The sequence below is a fragment of the Osmerus eperlanus genome, chromosome 16 (assembly GCF_963692335.1).
Source record: "Osmerus eperlanus chromosome 16, fOsmEpe2.1, whole genome shotgun sequence".
Taxonomy (NCBI): Eukaryota; Metazoa; Chordata; class Actinopteri; order Osmeriformes; family Osmeridae; genus Osmerus; species Osmerus eperlanus.
Window position 1 is genome coordinate 6,930,761 of NC_085033.1, and position 18,919 is coordinate 6,949,679.

At 44.5% G+C, this 18,919-nt stretch overlaps 1 protein-coding gene across 1 annotated transcript in view; it reads right to left on the reverse strand.

The window, feature by feature from the left end:
* LOC134037040 (receptor-type tyrosine-protein phosphatase N2-like) overlaps window positions 1-18,919 on the reverse strand; it is an 80,737-nt gene that overhangs the window by 41,520 nt on the left and 20,298 nt on the right. The window contains exons 10-11 of the mRNA XM_062482327.1: window positions 18,389-18,475; window positions 14,794-14,876 (exon numbers count right to left, since the gene is read on the reverse strand). Of these exons, the coding sequence (XP_062338311.1) occupies window positions 14,794-14,876; window positions 18,389-18,475 (170 nt within the window). The remainder of the gene's footprint in view (window positions 1-14,793; window positions 14,877-18,388; window positions 18,476-18,919) is intronic.

Consider the following 18,919-nt stretch of genomic DNA (forward strand, 5'->3'; position numbering starts at 1 on the left):
ACAATGCGGTACGTAATCAGATTAAGAGTGCAAGGACCAAATGGCATGGTGGGCCACCTGGGGCTGACAGTAATTACCTCGGCAATGAAAGGAAGAGGCTGGAGAGAAAGAACCACTCAATCACACATAGCCATCTACATAATCCCAACCGATCTAGTTCCACCAAAAAACATTCATCACAACACAATTGTCACCGGTACATTCTGTACTGTGGCTCAGGAGTTATCATTACATTAGCGTGGTCAAAATACAGACTGGGGAAATGTAGGCCAAGTTAAAGTATTTCTTTGGACAGCAAATTTAACAAGCAACGACCAAAGGAGGCGTTTCAACTTGACTCTACTGATCAATATAGGTTGTTCCTAGCTAGATCAGAGACCAGGATCCGCAGGTCTCTCTTCAGAAGCGTTGTTCTGTTTGAATACTTACATTCAAGTTGTGTTAGGACACTTTAGAAGTGAAACTTCATGCACTCTGTTTCCAAGCCCTGATGCATTTACTGTGTAACTACATCAACATAAATTGACCTCGGACAAACATCTGACTAAGCTCTTCATACAAAACAAGTTTCCATCCTCCTACACGGTGTAAATCAACCACCCACATCAATTAATGACCTTGCAAAATAATGAACCCACCACTCCGAGTGTTGCAGGCTTGTTCTCAGCAGCACTGGGTGTCACATGATAGTGAGTTAACAGGAAGTGATCCAGACTCTGTCTCTCTCTGCCAGGTTATTTCACAGCCTAGGTCTCCCCCTTCTCTGTCTCCGTTTCTCTCTCTCTCTAACTCTCTCTTTCTCTCTCCTTTCCTTCCTGTCTACCACCAGCCATTTCTCACTAACTCTTTCTCTCCGCTTCCCTCTCTTCACCCACACTCTGGCGGGTGAGTGAGTGAGGGAGGCATTTATTTAGGTTTGATAAGTGGAGAGATGGCAATAATTCTGCCGCCACAGATAAGAGGCTAAAACTGGGCCAGTGTCTACAGTGGCCTCCCACACCTGTGATGTGAATCACCAGACTCTCACAGATGAAGAGAGACAATGACCCACCACTCCATCTTCTAGGTGACATACTTCTGTAGCTACTACGGTCTCTAGGATGTCTCTGTACAGTTCCAAACAGCTACTAATGCAGGGTTGACATTTCAACCATACTTTAGGTTGAAATGTAATTTGCATTCAAAATGATGAGAAGACTAATGTATGTACCATAGGACTATAGAGCATGATAACACAATATATACCAAATACTTCTTTATTCATATCGACAAAAGGAAGTGTACCATAACATTTTTACTCTCCTGCTAACCAAGGAAATATCATGTACAGTGGTAGCCAGTGAGAGAGAGTGTAGACTAGCCTTGTAAGCCACTGACACAAACCGTGAGTGGACTATCCTGTTGGACAGTTACAAGTGCAGCTGCACTCTCCCAGAGAATGTGATTGGTCTCTTCAAGAAGTAGGGGAGGCAGGGGGGCACTCTGCCCAGACAACCCACAGAACAGACACATTTCCTTCAGAAACCATTAACACACCCCTTCCCACATAAAGCAGGTCTGACCCTGTTGGACTGTGAAAGATGAAGAGGGGTGAGATGAAGCTTGGGGAGGGAGGGAGGGAGAGAGGGAAGGAGGGAGGGAGGAACAGAGGGAGGGAGGGAGGGAGGGGAGGAAGGGAGGGAGGAATGGGGGACGAGATGGAGAAGGGGTGGAGCAAGAGATAAAAAAGGGGTGGAGAAGGGAAAGAAGGAGGGAGGGATGGAGGGATGAAGAAGAGATGGAGGGAGTCATGAAGAAGAGGTGGAAGGAGGGAGGGATGGAGGGATGAAGAAGAGGTGGAGGGAGGGAGGAATGGATGGAGGGATGCATGACTCCAACAGAAAGCACATAGGTAGACCTTCAAGAGTAATGGAAATCAGGAAAGAGAGAGATGGAAGGATAAAAGTGAAGAGGGCCACTTATTGTGCATGACAGGAAAATTCACACAGACCGCCAACACTTAACGCCTCCCTTCTCTGTCTCACTCAGTGTCTCTGAGGGGTGACCTTTACCTATGACTCATCTCAGCATCCGGCTGAGTGAACGCCCAATGGCGGCGGTCAGTAGCTCGCTCCACTGTGATTGCCTCATGATCACTCAGGAATTGTGTTGTCTGTTAAGACTGTGTGGGTGAGTGGTGGGATAAAAAAAATAAACGGAATATAATTATTATTTTTTTGTTGGTTGACTAATGCTGGTCGACTCATATTGCGATGCGATGAAGTACACAAGCTAGAAAAGAATTGTTTGTCTGCGTGTATGTGTGTGTCCATGTGTTTGCATGCGTGTAAGTACATTAAGTGAAGCGTGCAAAATGCGTCAGCTCGATGCGATCTGGAGCTATTGAAAAAGATTTACAGCTCATCCTTTATTTGTATGTGCAAATGCCCGTGTCAGTGTAAGTCTCTGGGTGTGAATGTGCTTGTGTTTAAGACATCAGGCTGCTGGTTTTTATCTGTACCGCACCTGGGTGTCAGTGGCAGCTCTGAGCGCTGAGTGTTGCCAAGTACCGTTTGTTCATAAAATGCTGTTTTCATCGGAGTGTTTGACAGCGTGCTGTATGTAGTGCACACTCGAATATGATAGACAGCAGAGCGGAGACCCTGCTGACACACAGTCCTTGTCGAGGCTGGGCTGGGCTGGTCTGGGCTGGTCTGGGCTGGTCTGGGCTGGTCTGGGCTGGTCTGGGCTGGTCTGGGCTGGTCTGGGCTGGTCTGGCGGAGGTGGTCACACCAGGGAGCTTTCACACAGCTATACACTCACATCACACTTACTGGAAAATGTCTCCTATTATTGCTGCAAAAAGGACAAGGGTCCAACACGCCAGGAGAACCTTGAGTGTTCAATTGTTTTCCATGCGGTTTTCGAGCCATGTTACCGATACCTTTTTTTCAAAGACTGTGGCAGGTGGAGGTTTGCGGGCTCCACACTCGATATTGACTTGTGCTTATGACAAACATCCATGTTTCCATTACTGTGGAACAGTCACATTGAGAGGAAGGATCAATATTTGGGTAAGGTCTGTGACGAGATTTAAACTGTGTTGGAAAGGGGGATATGAGGTGTAAATAAAAAGACAGGAAGGAATACAAACCCCAAATATCCTCTCAAAACAAGCTTGAGTACAGTACAGTCAACTAATACATTTGGAAGTATCGGTGATAGTGGAATTAGCTACCACTAAACGCTTGCTTTCCTTTGGATTCCTGCCCAAACCCATCCGTGGTTAAGTATATGTGTTAGCTGGATAAGACAGACCTTCTTTCGTGTGGCAGTGTAGTGCACTGGTAACTCTCTTGAACCTGCATAATGCTTGCCACCAGAGTGCGAATTATACAATGACAATCGGGGGGGGTCAACTTCTTCTCCAGGGCGTGTATCGACCCCCCCAACCTGTTGTTTTTACCTCTTTTGGGGGGGTCCAAGTCTTAATTAGGGGGGTCAGACCCAACCAAACCCCCCGTAATTCGCACCCTGCTTGCCACCTATACAGTAGATCAAATCCCTCTCGGTACCTCCAGCTCCTACTGCCTGTCCTGCCTTCCTGTTGGTCGATTTCTCTTGTCTTATCCTGTCCCTGCATATACAGAACGTGGTCAAAGGTGGACTGCTTACTTTCAACAAAAAACAAAAATAAGATATAAAATCCCCACTGGTAGTGGACCAGCTCTCCCCTTCTCATCCTGCATTGTCCGTGCGCACACTTGAATGGCCACCGCCGAAACAGATGATGTCACCATGTAAGAGGGGACAGACACTGAGCACACAGCACCTATCAACACTGTCCAGGTGGCTGATGGGTAAATTACTGATAACCCAGAGCTTTGGCATCAAGATGGTATCCAACACTGATGGGACTTGTAGTCCTTTGGCACATAATTACAAACCAGCATCTTATCTTTGGATGCACAGCAACAACACAAAAAAGATCTAATTGGCCGATCCTTAACAAAAAGCCCCCCATATCCAAGGGACATCTTTGAAACGAGGATCTTGCCACATGGCCTGCCAAGAAGCGAAAGAGTGATGGATAAAATCAAACACCTCCAGGAAGAAGGCTGGAGATAAGCCAGACAAACGAAGAGGAACTATCGCCCTATTCCCCCCTGAGGATATTCAGCAATGGAGCCCAGACAGTAGATAAAGCCAGGCCTAGAGGGGACTAGCCTGCTATAGACAGGCGCTTTAGATGCCAGAGGACTACAAAACCCACAAAGCCACTAGTGGCTGGAGTCAGCTTGCTCGGTAGAGAGCTACATCTGTAGGATGGTATCAAAGGAATAGAGAAGCATATTCTAACTTACCCCTGGAGCACATATCCAAGGTCTAGCTGTACCTGCACAAACTAAATGTTTCAGGGGATGTTAGAGTAATGAAATACTGTACGGGGCCAAGGAGATGCATTTCAGTGAAAAGCTCCTATTGAACCCTCTTAAAAATGTGAATTCATGTTTGTTTGTTTTTTGGGGGGGAGGGGAGGGGGGGTCGTTCTTAGATGTTCCTCTTATATGGCTTCTATTCCTGTCAAATAAAAAAAATAAAAAATCTGGAGTGCAATACGAGAAGTTCTTCCACATTGCTATAAAGAGTGTCATGTTGTAATTGTTGTAACATTTGCATCACAATATCTTATCACAATCGTACATTTATCTTGGGGCAACGTTTGACTGTTTGGCGTCCATCATTTCTCTTCTGTTCTCTGCATATTTGACGCCCTCACACGCACCCCCTATCCCTCCAAAAACCCTCCTTCTCTCCTCCTCCTCCTCCTCTTCCTCTTCTTGTGGAGAGCTTGTTTGCTACCAGACTCTGAGCTGCCTCTGGATCCCATCTGCCCGTCGGCTAGTCAGTCTACTTATGTGTTCAGACACCGAGCTGTACACATGGGGGCTTGTCTGAGTCTTCTCCCTTCTCTCTGGCTCTCTCTGTCTCATTTACACCCACACCACACACATCACGCAATCACACACACAAACACACACACAGAGATCCACACCAAATGGAGACAATGTAAGCCAGCCTGCTGTTGCCGGCGGGAGAGAAAGCAGAGGAGGAAGAGAACGTTTTCCATCATGTGTGGAAACCACAGCACACCCACAATCAAGCCCTCAATACTGAGTCAGGATTCACAAACACAGAAAACATGCATCCAGTGCTCCAGTAGCAGATTGAGCCTTTTTTTTCCTGCAAATGAAACGGGAAGAAACAAGCGGTGAACATCGACAGGTAGACAGATCCAGTCGGTAAGTGGGTATCCTTCTATAATCTGTCTCTTTCATGGAGCTCGACTAAAAAAGTCCTGACCATTACATTTTTATTTAGATGACTTGGTGTGCCTTGTGATTTTCTGGGGGAAATAGAAGTCAGCCTGTGATCTCGGACCAAGGTGACCTCATTACCGGAATTTGTTCCGGTTGTCATTACGAATCACACACCATGTCACTCAAACCGGGGGAAGTAAATAGGGAAGGTACCTAGCCAACTACCCTGGCACAAGCCGGCACACACTGATCTCCCGATCCGTGACCCTGAAGTCCAGAAAACGTCTTACGGTATCACATTCAGGATGGAAATCTGTCCACCTGAGTCCCAACTATAAGCCTCTGGGTCTTGTGGAAAAATCGAAGAAGGAAATGTAAACGTGACCCATTGCTGACCTGGCTCAGGAAAAATGGGGCTGCATTCACAGGCTGAGGCTGTGTGATGGGTTTGATCCCAACTGGTTGCGGAGAAGTTTATTCATCATGTAGGCAGTTCCACTGTGATCTCTTGATCTTTACAGTGTCTATGCAGCGCTTTATTATAGTAAAGTGCCTAAAAACTGACAAGGAGTTACTGCATTTGTCAGGGTAGAGGGCGTTTGGTATTAATTTACAGTGTTGAGAAATTAGCCAATGAAATGGTGAAACCTGATGGGCTCATGTTCAAGATCTGCAGCTTATTGTCTGGGTTAATAAACATTCAGAACAACGGCATTCCATGAAAAGCCAACCGCATGTGTACTAGCCAGGACAAACTAAGAGCTGTTTCAGCCATCTTTTCAATTGGCTGTGTCCCACAACCTCTCCACACAAGGTATAATGTCCACCATTACAGAAAGAAATAAAGCCCCATGGCTGAATGTGACATTTACACTGGAATGCAATGTCCATTCTTGTCAAGTAAATATAATACAGCAACCTAAATTCCAAGAAAAAGAGCAGTTTATTCAACAGCAGTATTCAACTCCAGGGAATGCCCTGCTAAGCTACACTGCTGCACCAGGACTGTGCATTGCTGTGTTTAGCAGTGGGTGTGCATGTGTGTGTATGAATGTGTGTGTGTGTGTGTGTGTGTGTGGTGGCAACAGCAGTAGCAACAGCAGCCATGCTGGATCCTGCCAGTTAGCTTGTGAACATATCAGGCTTGGCAGTGGCATTGTGCATGACTTGGTTTCTTGCCAACCAAAAGCGAGAAGGAGTGCGTGTGTGTGTGTGTGTCTGTGCTCGTGTGTGTGTGTGCTTGTGTGTGTGTGTGCTCGTGTGTGTGTGCCCAGTGAGAGGAGAATAAGAGAGGGGGTAGTGCTCATGGTGGGCACAAAGATGGGCGGCACACACCCGCGACAATCCAGCTTCTCTGGGAGCAGGTGGGGGCTGTGCATCTGATGGCCAGCGCACCCGTCTGGAGGAATGTGTGGTAGCAGATCCACCACCCTCCACACACACACACACACACACACACACACACACACACACACACACACACACACACACACACACACTCAACCAGTATCCCCATTGACTGGTGCCTGAGATTCTATTTTCAGGGTGCACAATGGAAGCCACATGTACAGCCACACAGAAGTGAAAAAGAAATGATAGCTGTTATCTGCAAGTTGTCTGTCATTACAGTATCTGGAGTTGCTCTGTGATGTATGTCTCAGTTTTCGGTGTGTTTGCAATATCTGGGCTCTGTGATTGGTTCCCTCTTCAGTGGGGTACTCCAGGACAATATCAGTGTATTGTCACCACATTGAGAGGTTGTTCTGATCATGATGAAAAGTGAATAAATAATGACTTTTTGTTCACTGTGCCTGGTGGCTGAAATGGGATACTTTGGAAGGTGGCCAGTAAATCAGAATTGAATCTTTGGTGGTCCTTGAAACTGACCACAAAACTGCTGTGGGACTACACACTTCTGACCTTATGCTGTGCCTTCTAAAATGTGCTATTTGTATGTTGCTTTGGATAAAAGCATTTAATAACGAACCAAATGTAATGTGTGTAAAACCATTGTTCTGAGATTGTTGGTTCATTTCACACCGAAAACATCCCTCTGCAGTGATGGGCACACACAGAAGAACTACACAAGTGTGCTCACAAAGAGTTCTAAAAGAATACAATAACATGTCTTACATCTAGATCCAGCACTCTCCAATAGTTTATCAACAACTGTCTGAATCCCCTGCCATCAATGCCTAGGCCCTACTTGACTTGGATCTCTTCAATATGCATGCCCAAACACAAGGAGAGCTATTAAAGCCAGCTTCAAATGAGGCTGCTTATCTTTTTAATTAGGCCATCGCTTCAGAGAAAGCAATATTGCCCTCTTGGCTGATGTATATGTAATGTGGAACAATATTGATTGTTGTTGTCGAAACAGGCCCTATTCAAGGTACCATCAGCCCAGTAACCATTCAATAATGTTGCTAATAAATATCTGAGCCGAATCTGGTCAATGTGTCGCATTCATTATCTTTCTAATGCAAAGCTACTGGGTATATTCAGAGGCTTATGGATCTGGGATACAGGGGGGAGTAACAGCAGGTGGCTTTACAGGATATTACATTGAACTTGTTGTCTGGGGACACAAACTGTTTTTTTGATCAAAAGAAGATTGAAGCACAACACATGCAAATATGGAGTATATTTGTAATTATATTCTTAGCAGTGGTTTGTTCTTTTGACACAGTTAAGATGGTTTTCAGCAATTGTCCACCACCGTAGCCAAGTGTAATAGGCAATACAAAGGCTATTTACACTTCTGAGGTGTTAATGCAACACTTTTCCCAATCGTATTATGGGGAAAGTGGTTTTTCTCACCAATGTGTTGACAAGCAGAATTATCTAAAGTGATATGACAACAATTTGCTGTGGCAGACATGCTTGGCTACTGACCTTTGACAGGCAATTACAAGTTGGCTTTATCCCACAACACAACGTGACAATGTCATTTAGGGGAACAGAATCAGTTAATTATATTTTTTACAGAGGACAACTTCCTTCCTGTTTCTTTGGTGAGTGATTTGGGGTTTGGATAAGCACTCATCGGACGTTGACCAAGCAACTATAAAGACAACTTGGGACACTGACTGAGTGCTCAGGCTTCTAACTGGAGCTGTTCTGAGGACTATAGCTGAATACTTAATGAGCTGACCAGATATTTAGCTACACAAAATCTACATAGCGTCAACAAATTAGGAATAGTAGTCAATAGATTCATTGATCTACAAAAAATATTACAAATATTTAAAAAATAACAGAAATGATTTTGTAACATGTAAAATGTGCTTGTTTTAATCAACAAACATCAGACTCTATTTCCCGTATCTCTTCTTTTAAAATTATTTTATGCGACTATGACTGCCAAATAATAATGACCACATCTAAGGGAATGAAGTAGAATGGGCTCCACACAGATACTCACACACACACACACTGACACACACACACACACATTTGAGCATAGATCCAGGGGTGAAAATGAGCTTCAGACCATGTCTCTCACCTGACATATAAAAAATATTTTTGATTGACATATCAAGCAATCCTTTCCATAAAGAGACAGATCCAAACTTGCCCTCTACTTAACACATCCAAAGGAAAGTAGTTGATCTGTTCAAACCAAATGGGCAGAGATTCATCCATTGTTATTTTTGTTACTGTGTTACATTTGCATGATTGCACACAGAAAACCTAAAAACTATTATAGCAAAAAATATAAGCAAAATGAAATTAGGAGGCCAACCTTAATCTATGTTTTAATCTTACTCTACGGAGTTATAAGGAAGAAGGAATCCATTAATTATACACAAAAAGAAGAACTACAAAAGGAGGCTCGTCTTTGAAGACATCGAGTCCTAAATGTCACCGTGCCGCTTTGAAGTTCCTTGGCTGCCTTTTGTTTCTCAGTTCTAATACATAAAACACTCTGCAATAGACAATGCCTGGGCTCAAGACGGACATTTCATGTTGGCCACGCCATCAAAAGAAGCCACTCTCTCCTGCTGTAAGTGAACTCGAATCAAGCAGTGATACCTTTCTGTGGGAATCGGGCATTGCGTAGACAGCTGACGGCCATGAAAGCATCTGTGGCTTTGATGAAACATTCTTTGAACCGCGTTTTTTTTACCATATCCAAGCTCGTAAAAGATTGTTGATTCCACCTGTTTAGTGTATTTGTATGATAACAATTGAGTGAAAACAGGATCCATGTTCATATCTTACTATCAATGAATCCATAATAACTCATGCCTTACCACCACGACTCAGATCTAAACATGAATCAAACTCAAATTGGATTAGATTTCCAACCGACTAGGGTTATAACTAGTCTGGACCAGTTGGAGGGTTTCTCCATGCAGAGCCCTTCCAGCATTCAGCCTAATGCTCAGAGGTGAGTCACCAGGCGTCCTCTGACAGTCTGCCTGGTGGAGAGAGAGAGAGAGAGAGAGAGAGAGAGAGAGAGAGAGAGAGAGAGAGAGAGTTGAAGGGGGGGAACACTTGAATGCTGCTGTAATCAAGGCCCATGCCTTGAAGTGGGCCAATCAATTCAGCTGTCTACTTCTCTCCTCATCAAGGCTTCTTGGAGACGGCTAAAGGGACCGGGGCCGCCAGCCTACTGGGGCCACCAGAGGTGAGTGAACAACAGGAGCGTTTCATCAGTCCCCCTAATAACGTTCTTCACTGCAGAGCTGGGCTGTGGAGGGAAGCAGGCCAGCCTGACTAATGCACATGTTTTTTTTTGTCGGTTGGAATTTTAAAATATATATATTTTCCTCCGTTGGTAAGACAAGATATGGAGGAGGTAGAGGCTTAGCCTGAAGCAGCACAGTCTCTTGTAGAATGACACATTCGGTCCTCTGTGGCGACAATGGCGCTGACGTTTCGAACCGTTTCAAAGTTGAGGGATTTGTTCGCTGCCATAGAAAGAGTTTCGGCTTTAGCTCAGTGGGATATGCCACGTTATAACATCTAAAAGACACAAGGTCTTAACACTCTGTGGGCTGTAAAAGCAGGATACATTTTACCGGTATATTAGAGCTCACACAAACCCTCGCCACGACCATTATATCATCATCTGAACGTGTGATAATGGCCCCCAAGTATAGCACTCACACATCCCACATGTCTATCTGAGCAGAGGAATAAGAAGCCGAGACCATGCAGGCCGTCCCCTAGTTGCTCGGATGATGCAATAGTGATGCGAGTGTGAAAGCCAGTTCTGGTGCAAAGGGTCCATCTGCAAAAGGTCTGCCAACGACGTTACAGCAACGTCAGGAGCTGTGCCAACTCTGTAAGAGCTGCCAGCTGTGGGCGAGCGTGGCAGAGTGCCTTGTAGAGAGAGAGAGAGAGACAGAGACAGACAGAGAGAGAGACCGAGAAAGATAGACAGAGAAAGAGAGAGAGAGACCGAGAAAGATAGACAGAGAAAGAGAGAGAGAGAGAGAGAGAGAGGGAGAGAGAGAGAGAGGGAGAGAGAGAGGAGTTGCCAACGGCGATGCCAATGCCTGGGCTGGCACATGGGCTGGCGCGGTTGGCATAGGACCACGGTGCACTGCTGTACAAACTCAGCTCTGCGCAACACCTGTGCTCCCCTGTGCGCCTCCACAGCAGGACGCACAGATGCTCCCGAAGCTCTGGAGGATGACACACAGCTCAGCACTCCCTCTGAAGTCAAAACCAAAATAACCACAGGTGCCTCTGAACTAGGAACAAACCACAGGCTTGTGCCTGCTCACAGCTAAAGGGCGGACATTTTAGAGATCACCAAAGGTAGCCGGAGTAAAAAAAAAAGATGATACGTTGAAATACAAAGCAGTGGCATGTGTCGTGACAAATAGCATCAATGACCAATAACTGTGTTTAGAAGGATCAGGCAGAGAATGTTCTAGAATTGATTCTCATTTTGAGGTTGGAACAGACAAAATCAAATGAAGTTAACTTGGATGGATTTCAGTCACTGTAGGGTATAAGTGTGTTATGCATCCCAATGGGAGAATTGCCACTGATGAAATCACACACAGGAAACCTATGGAGACCATCCAAGAAGGGCATCTAAACAACCGCAATTGATGAAAAACAGTAAGCTATCACCGTCCCTGATGATTATGTTAAGCGCCAAGGATGTGACGGCTGGGTAAGAGTTTAAATTGTTGCTATTATTGTTGTTACTCTTAAAAATAAAGACGTAGAATGATAACAGGTGGCAAATTGTGTATGCCACTTTTCAGGTGTCATATTTCCTCAGACGCTGAGAGACAAAAACAGACATTGGAGATCTATCATGATGGGAGTTGAGATTATCTTTTTTTTTTATTGAAGAACAAAACGATTAATTTTGTGTAATTTGACTATGAATTATAAACACCCGTCTAACAACCCATATATCAGGATGACACAGACGATGACAATATATTATAGTTAGTGGTAAGAATGCATATCGAATACAGTTCCCTGGTTGTTCTAAAATACAATACACACCCTTTCAGGAAGTCAGGGCTGTAAAAGTGCTCTTGAGTCAAAGACCCTCACATCAATATGAAATAAGTTAGCTTGGTAGACATACCCCATTACTTTGACCTAAGGAGCCAGGTAATAACATTTGGCATTTTGACAAGTGTTTAGCTGGAGAGAAGGTCGATGCTGTCAGCGTATGGGATCTATGCTAATCCAGTCACCTGGAAGAGAGATGAAAAGGAGAAGAAGGAGAAGAAGAAAAAGAAGAAAACTTTCGTTTTGTCTTCATAATGATTTCTTGAATTGGGTTTTAGTTCAAGCTGTGAGTAGTCCAGAAATCTGATGATGAAAGCTGATGGTTTCTGGAGTCGAAATAAGCAATGATGAAAAAGCACTTCAAGGTTAAAAAGTCTTAGTGATATGGAAAGTGAGTGTGAGCAAAAAAAAGTGAAAGAAAGAAAGGAAGAGAGGGAAATATGTAGAGGGTTAGAGAGAAAAATAAAGTATTTCAGACCCATTAAGGCCTATTTGATGCCATCCAAGTGAATCCTGAGCATGTGAATTTGCTTTATACTCCAGCCTGCCCACTAGCATTTCAACTATCCCACTTTGTAAGAGACTCTTGCCTTCTAACGTTTGGATCTGTTTGTGACCTCTGACACAGACTTATTTCCACGTCAAAACACCTCTGATATTACACTCCAGTCCAACTCTATGAGCAGCCTTGCCATTGTTAGGTGAGACAATGCACTTTTTATTCCTCATAAACAAACTAAGAATCCATATAACGTAGGGGTGTATAAAAACCTCTTGCTTAACTAAGTATTTACTCCCTACACATTCATACTTGGTAGAGTCACCTTTCGCTGCAACAACCTATTGAGGTAAGTATGTACCAGTTTAACACACACTTTCAGACTGATTTTGGCTCATTCTTCTTGCTAGACTTGCCAAGAACAACGCGTGTGAACCATCATTTTCAAATCGGGCCACATTAGTGCATAATGAAAAGAAATCAATTAAAAGCAAAATGGGCTCTGTGTTTAATGAACTTAGTGGATATTACCACAGCAGTCTCAGACACAGCTAGGGGAGCTTTGAGCAGATTCAACCTTGCATAAGCGTTAGCTTACCCAGCCCAGTGGAACACTGGAGGGGGCTGCCAGGAAAGTCAGGATGCTGATTTCTGGAGGAGTCAGAGTACCTCAGCTGCCTCTCCCTGCTTAAAGTGCTAATTGAGCTGCCCGCTGCCCTGACCCTGACCTCGCCTCCATTCAAGGAGCCCGTTCTCACGGCCGCCACGCACTGCTAGCAGTGGCCTTTGGGCCCCCCCACTCCCGCCCCTGAACAATGGGGGTCGTCACCCCTCTGCCCACCATCTTGACATTCCCCACCCCCCCTTCCCCACCCCCCCTTCCCCACCCCCCCTTCCCCACCACCTCTTCCCCCCTGCTCCACCTGACAATGGCCCTCGCCGGCCCCATTGCTGGTGACAATGGTGGGACGCGCGTGACAGAAGCAGTACTCTCTGGGTTTTAGCGGGGGCTGAGCTCAGTCCTACTCGGCCCACATCCTTTTGTCAACTCAACCATCATCTAACACCAGCCCAACCCCGTAGGCCAGGCCGGTATCGATCATCTGCTGTGCAAAGCAGGGGGGATGTCATCATGTTGAGACTTGGTTCAAATGTGGTTGGAATGATTTTCTTTGTCTAATGCTTAGTATAATCTTATTGCATGTATGTGTTAATATAAGTGAAATATCCTGTATGGGTAATTTTCTGTCAGATATAGTATGTCCTATATTGCCAACTTAAGGCAACAATCCAAAGTCTACTGAAAAAAACTCCGCTATCACTTCTAAGAATGACACTCATTTTCTCAAGAAAATGCCAAGTCTGTAATTTATGATGCAACGCAATCCATTACAATAACCATGTAATGCTTGATGTATTATCAATGTATTATACTTTGAAGACAGCTCACCCTCACTGTTCACTTAGAGTAAGAGGCTGCCATTTTAAATGTAACGTGAAAATGTGTCAAATGTTTGAATTAATCTCAGTAATGCCTTTGATTTCTCAGGGTTTTAGTGTAATAGAGAAAGAAAAGAAAGAAAGAAAGTGAAGAGAGGGCTCAATTATCAAACCTGTCATTAGTATGAAAAATAAAGAAAAAAGCAAGGTCAGAAGTTATTTTGACAGAGCCCATTTCCAGGTACAGGGTATTGGGGTAATCGGCTTGTGTCTGTGTGTGTCTGTGTGGGAGTCGGAGTGAGAGAGTTTAGAGTCAGGCCCAGCCAGGAATCATTAAATGTTCAGCCCTCGATGCCTCTCTCTCTCCCTTTCTCTCTTCCTGGACTGACAGGCTGTCTAATGACACACACACTCAGGTCTTTATTCTTCACTTCATCAACACCTCGCCTCATTACCGCTCCAGCTCACTACATGTGCCACAGTAGCCTGCTCACATACACTCCCACACTGTCACTTCCAAGCAACAAAGTTCACTTTGATACACCACGGCCCAGACCTTTTTGTATGTAGCAGCCCAGAACTGTCCAATGGATTTTTTGTGACCGCAGGCCTTCTATCTTGTGGGCTGGAAGTCGTGTTTGGAGGACTTCTTTGTTCAGAATTCTAAAACTCGAAATGCCTAAACCCTTACCTACCTTGAATTATGTTATTATTTTATCAAAAATACGTTTTCCCTTCTGTCAAAAACACAGATCGTTGTATAACCAAGGGAAGTCTTTGCTCATACTGTTCTCAAATTGTATCACTATATCATTTTATCTCCTTTGACATATTGAATGGACAATGAGGTCAATGTGTCAGTCAGTCAATCAAAGTTGATGTTATGGTTATGATGGGTATTCATACTCTTTTCCACTCTCAATTACGTACTGTAATAAATTAGTCATGTCTATTATTTTTCACAATATTGCTAGTGACTAATTTAATATTGGTTGAAATGTGGCATGACAGATTCTGAATATTTCCGCTAGTGGCAGAGAGCAACACATTAGAGACTCTGACCTGCGACGTTGGCGACATCAGCTGTGGTCACGTTCTGGGGGTTGTTGGGTTTCACCTTGAAGGTCACTGCTGGGCCCACCACCCTGAAAAGACAAACAAAGGTAGGAAATTCCAAACACCATCCAGAGAGACTGACCCTTCTGCCGTATAATTATATTTCATTGTAGCCAAACATCATTTTTATGCCTACTTTCTATAGACATAAATTTCTTTTTTTCTTGGTTACCTAGCTCATTAAAGCAAGGCCGCAAGTGGCACTTGGTAAGAAGTGCCACTTGCACACTTTTACAAACACCCGAGAAAATGACAAGGTGGAGGAGGGGGGAAGAGAGGCACTGGTCAACAATGAAGGGACAAGCCCAACGTGATGTATTCCCTAACCTGGAACAACCATTGTAGGGTTGTGCAAACAATCTGTGAGTGAGCATGTGTTGCAGAGCGATGCACAACTTGTTGAAGACGATGTAAGGCTGAGCTCTACACTACACACTAGTAATTGCATATACCTTTGTTTGAGGGACAAATATATTAGCTAGCTAGATAGGCTAGCTCACTAAAAGACCAATAAGAAGGTCCACGCCCCAACTCATCATATTTTGTACCACACCAAAACCAGTCTAAAGGGGGGAGTCTGTGTCACATTTAATTGTAAAAAAAGCGGAGCAGAAAAAGAGGCAGGTGGGAGATGGAGGGACTGTGGGTGGTCCAGGTCACGGAGTACAGTCATTTGTTGTGAAGGCTTTGAGGGTCACCAACCGATTAACCCTTACTTTCTTACACTTACAGTACACATCAGACCTTTGAGGACTACACTAAACTTTTGGTCTATATTATTATCTATATTATTCTGTTTGGAACTCTAAACAATTTGGGCCACACTAATACAAAATGTCAATACATCAAATTATAATGATACTATCCATCAGAACCATGAATTGAATGGAATAAAATGGAATATTGGCTTTATTAAAGATTTCTTCCTGAATCTAGGTTGCCATACTGTGGTGGCATTCTTTAATGTAAGACAGTTTGTTTATCACAGTGCTCTTGGTCAGTTCCTTCAAGCTATTGCTATATGAATTTGTCAAATCTGCTAAAAGATACATCAAGCTGCCAGTACCAGACCATTAGGGTTTGAACAGGACAAATCACTCATGTGAGTTTCTTACACATTCATATGCTCCCTGTACACCAACCAAAAGTAGGTTTTAAAACATTCTGTGAACTATGAACAACCGAAATGACCTTGTAGTTCTCAGTAAAGCCATATTCCATAGTGTTTCCTTGAAGAACCAAATCTAGTTTTAAATGAATGTAAGACATACACCACAGTGCATAACGAAAATACATCATTTTTATTTGAACACAATGTAAAGTGGCTGTCCCTGCCAAAATGCTACAAATCACATTTGTTTATAAAATGTTTTCTATGTCCTAGATATCTGTGTGTATATGTGTATTCCATAGTATATGTTACAAGCGACCACCATAGGTAGTGTACCTCTCTCCCTCCCCCTTGTGGTCACACTTCCAAAAGAGATCTTCCACAAAGACGTTACGTCATTCTGGCTTCTTTTTCAATTTTCAGCCGACAATCAGTGACGGTTACGCAAGAGTTATCATTCAGCTCAAACTAAAAAGGCCTTGAAACCACCCACATCGATGCGTCAAACCTCGGCAGCAACTTCCAGCTTTTCAGGTCCAAAAATATAACTAAACGAGAGGTTTTGAGACTAATCGGCCACTGCATTTGTTAGTATCATACAGTTGTTGTAATGGATGAAAAACTGAGACTTTACATGACCCGTTCATCTCAAGTATTGTTTGTTGATCAACATGCATTTCAGTAATAAAGAAGAGCCAAGCTATATAAAACTAACCTTATGAAATTGCACATACTTGACATTTGTTTAAATGATATTGAATTGGAGTCAATATTAAAGGGCCTCACTGCCTGAGCTGAATTGACCGTGATTTTCTTTACCACAGAATGTCTGTGGAGGAAGCCCCCTGGTAGTCAACAGCTTACACCAACCCTACACTTCCAAAGAAAACATTAAGTACAGAATCGAAGGCTATGCCAGGGCCCTATCCCAGGGACCTGAGCCGGGGTCTGAACGGCAGCTGACGCTACCTCTACAGGGAAGCCGGGCTAAGCTAAAATAAGCGTAGCGCCACTGACAAATTGTCAAGGCGGCTCCCCCTGCTGGGCTTTCTCTGCGCTCGCCCATAAAAGAGCCAGGATGCTGTGTGTTCTCCTTTCTCTCCCACTCCCTCTCTCTCCTCCTCCCCACCTATCCATCACTTTTACACACACACAGGCCTTTCATTTCCAGGGAAAGGGACAGAGACAAAAGATACATTAGACCCAGGCGCTGTGGAGACCACCCATGGGGTGGATACAGAAGCTGTGCACGGGGAACAAGAGGACTGAGGTGTGTGTCTGTGTGTGTCTGTGTGTGTCTGTGTGTGGTTGGGTGGACTGGAGTGTATGTATGTGTGGAGGAAAACACACACACACACACACACAAACATACAAAAGTACACAATTGGGCCTGAGTGTTTATTGGGGGGCATTGTGTTACTACCACTGTATAGTTATTGAGTGAAACAGTGGGTGGCTCAAGATAAATGTGCACATTACAATGGTCCCAATGTTATAAGAAGAAGAAAAAAGTAGAGGAGACATTTTGAGCACTGCAGTTTTGGGAAATGAAGTGGTATCAGGTGCTAAAAACTCAATTTCATGGATGCGTTTGTTCTGAGGTTATATAGAAAGTCTTATTAACATGAAGTGCTTTCGTCAAATGTATGGCTATACGTTTAGGTGCCCTGTGAAAGCTACTGTGAAAGTGCTCCTGTGCTAAGGGAAAGGTCAGACAAAAATAGTACTGACAAAACACACACACTGTCACACACACACAGTCACACACACACACACACACGTAGTAGTGTGCCACTACTAGGCCCCCATTTAGTTGTGCGCCTGACGTTAAAAGCCTCATTGCATTCTAAGTGTGAGCGTTCAGCCACACACATTTCACACCTCACAGCAATGTTAGCCACCTGCAGGGAACAACCTAACGACTTTGGGAGAAAGAGACAGGAGTTCAGCGCCAGTTCATTCTCGTTAATAAATGATTGCAGCCGCGACTCCAAACCGCACCACATGTCAATAATGTCACATTCTCCCCAGCCACTCTCTATCAGGTTGACTACATGCACTGTGTTTACTGAAAGGAATGCTTGAGAGAAACGGTATCAGACCTGGTTGAAATGCTCTGGTTTAGTATTCTTGTAGCAGGGCAGAACATAGTCAAAAAACGATCCCATGACTTGTATCAAGCAGGATTTTTTTTCTAAAAGTACTGAAAAAGCCTGAAGGAATAGGGGGAGGGAAACTGAAGTACAGACATCTTAGGAACAGGACTGGAACATGTGTGCTCCAGTCCAGGCCTGACAGCTAGAGCCAGGGTCTATGGGATGAGGAATCCTTCAGACTATTCACATCATTAACTGAAAAGGCACTAGACAACAAGGGTCTTCTGTTTAACCACACTCACAAAGCAATGGCATCACAACTTGGAATACGTACGAGAGCTCCAGGAAGTCAGTCATCTGTATCTTGGCCCTTCGAGCCAGGATCTCCATCAAATGCAGGCCCTCATCTGTCTGTAGTGGTCTGTGGGCAGAAAGGGAGAGGGAGATAGAGGGAATGGGAGAGCGAAGGAGAGAGAGTGAGATAGGGGGAGAGAGAGGAGTTCATCAATACTTGCTATTCTCCAGTGGGTCCCAAATGATCTCTCACCTTGGCCTGTTAAGAGAGTTTGAGAGTCTCCCTGCACACATTACATTCCTCTCACACTTCAAAGAGAGAGAGAGAGAGAGTGAAAGAGAGAAAAGAAAGAGAGAGAAGAGTCGGGAGGGTTTGGAGGCGGAGGCGGGGGAGGGGGGGCGGGGGTTGGGTGGAGGGGGGGATGGGCAGTAGGTGTGTGTGGATGCGGGGAGGGGCAGTAAGAGAGTGAGACTGGGCTTTGAGAGGATGTGAGGAGGGAGAGGAGGGGGACTGCTGAGGGGGAGGCAATGGGAGGAGGGCAGGCATCAGGGGACGGAGAGGCAAGCGTGG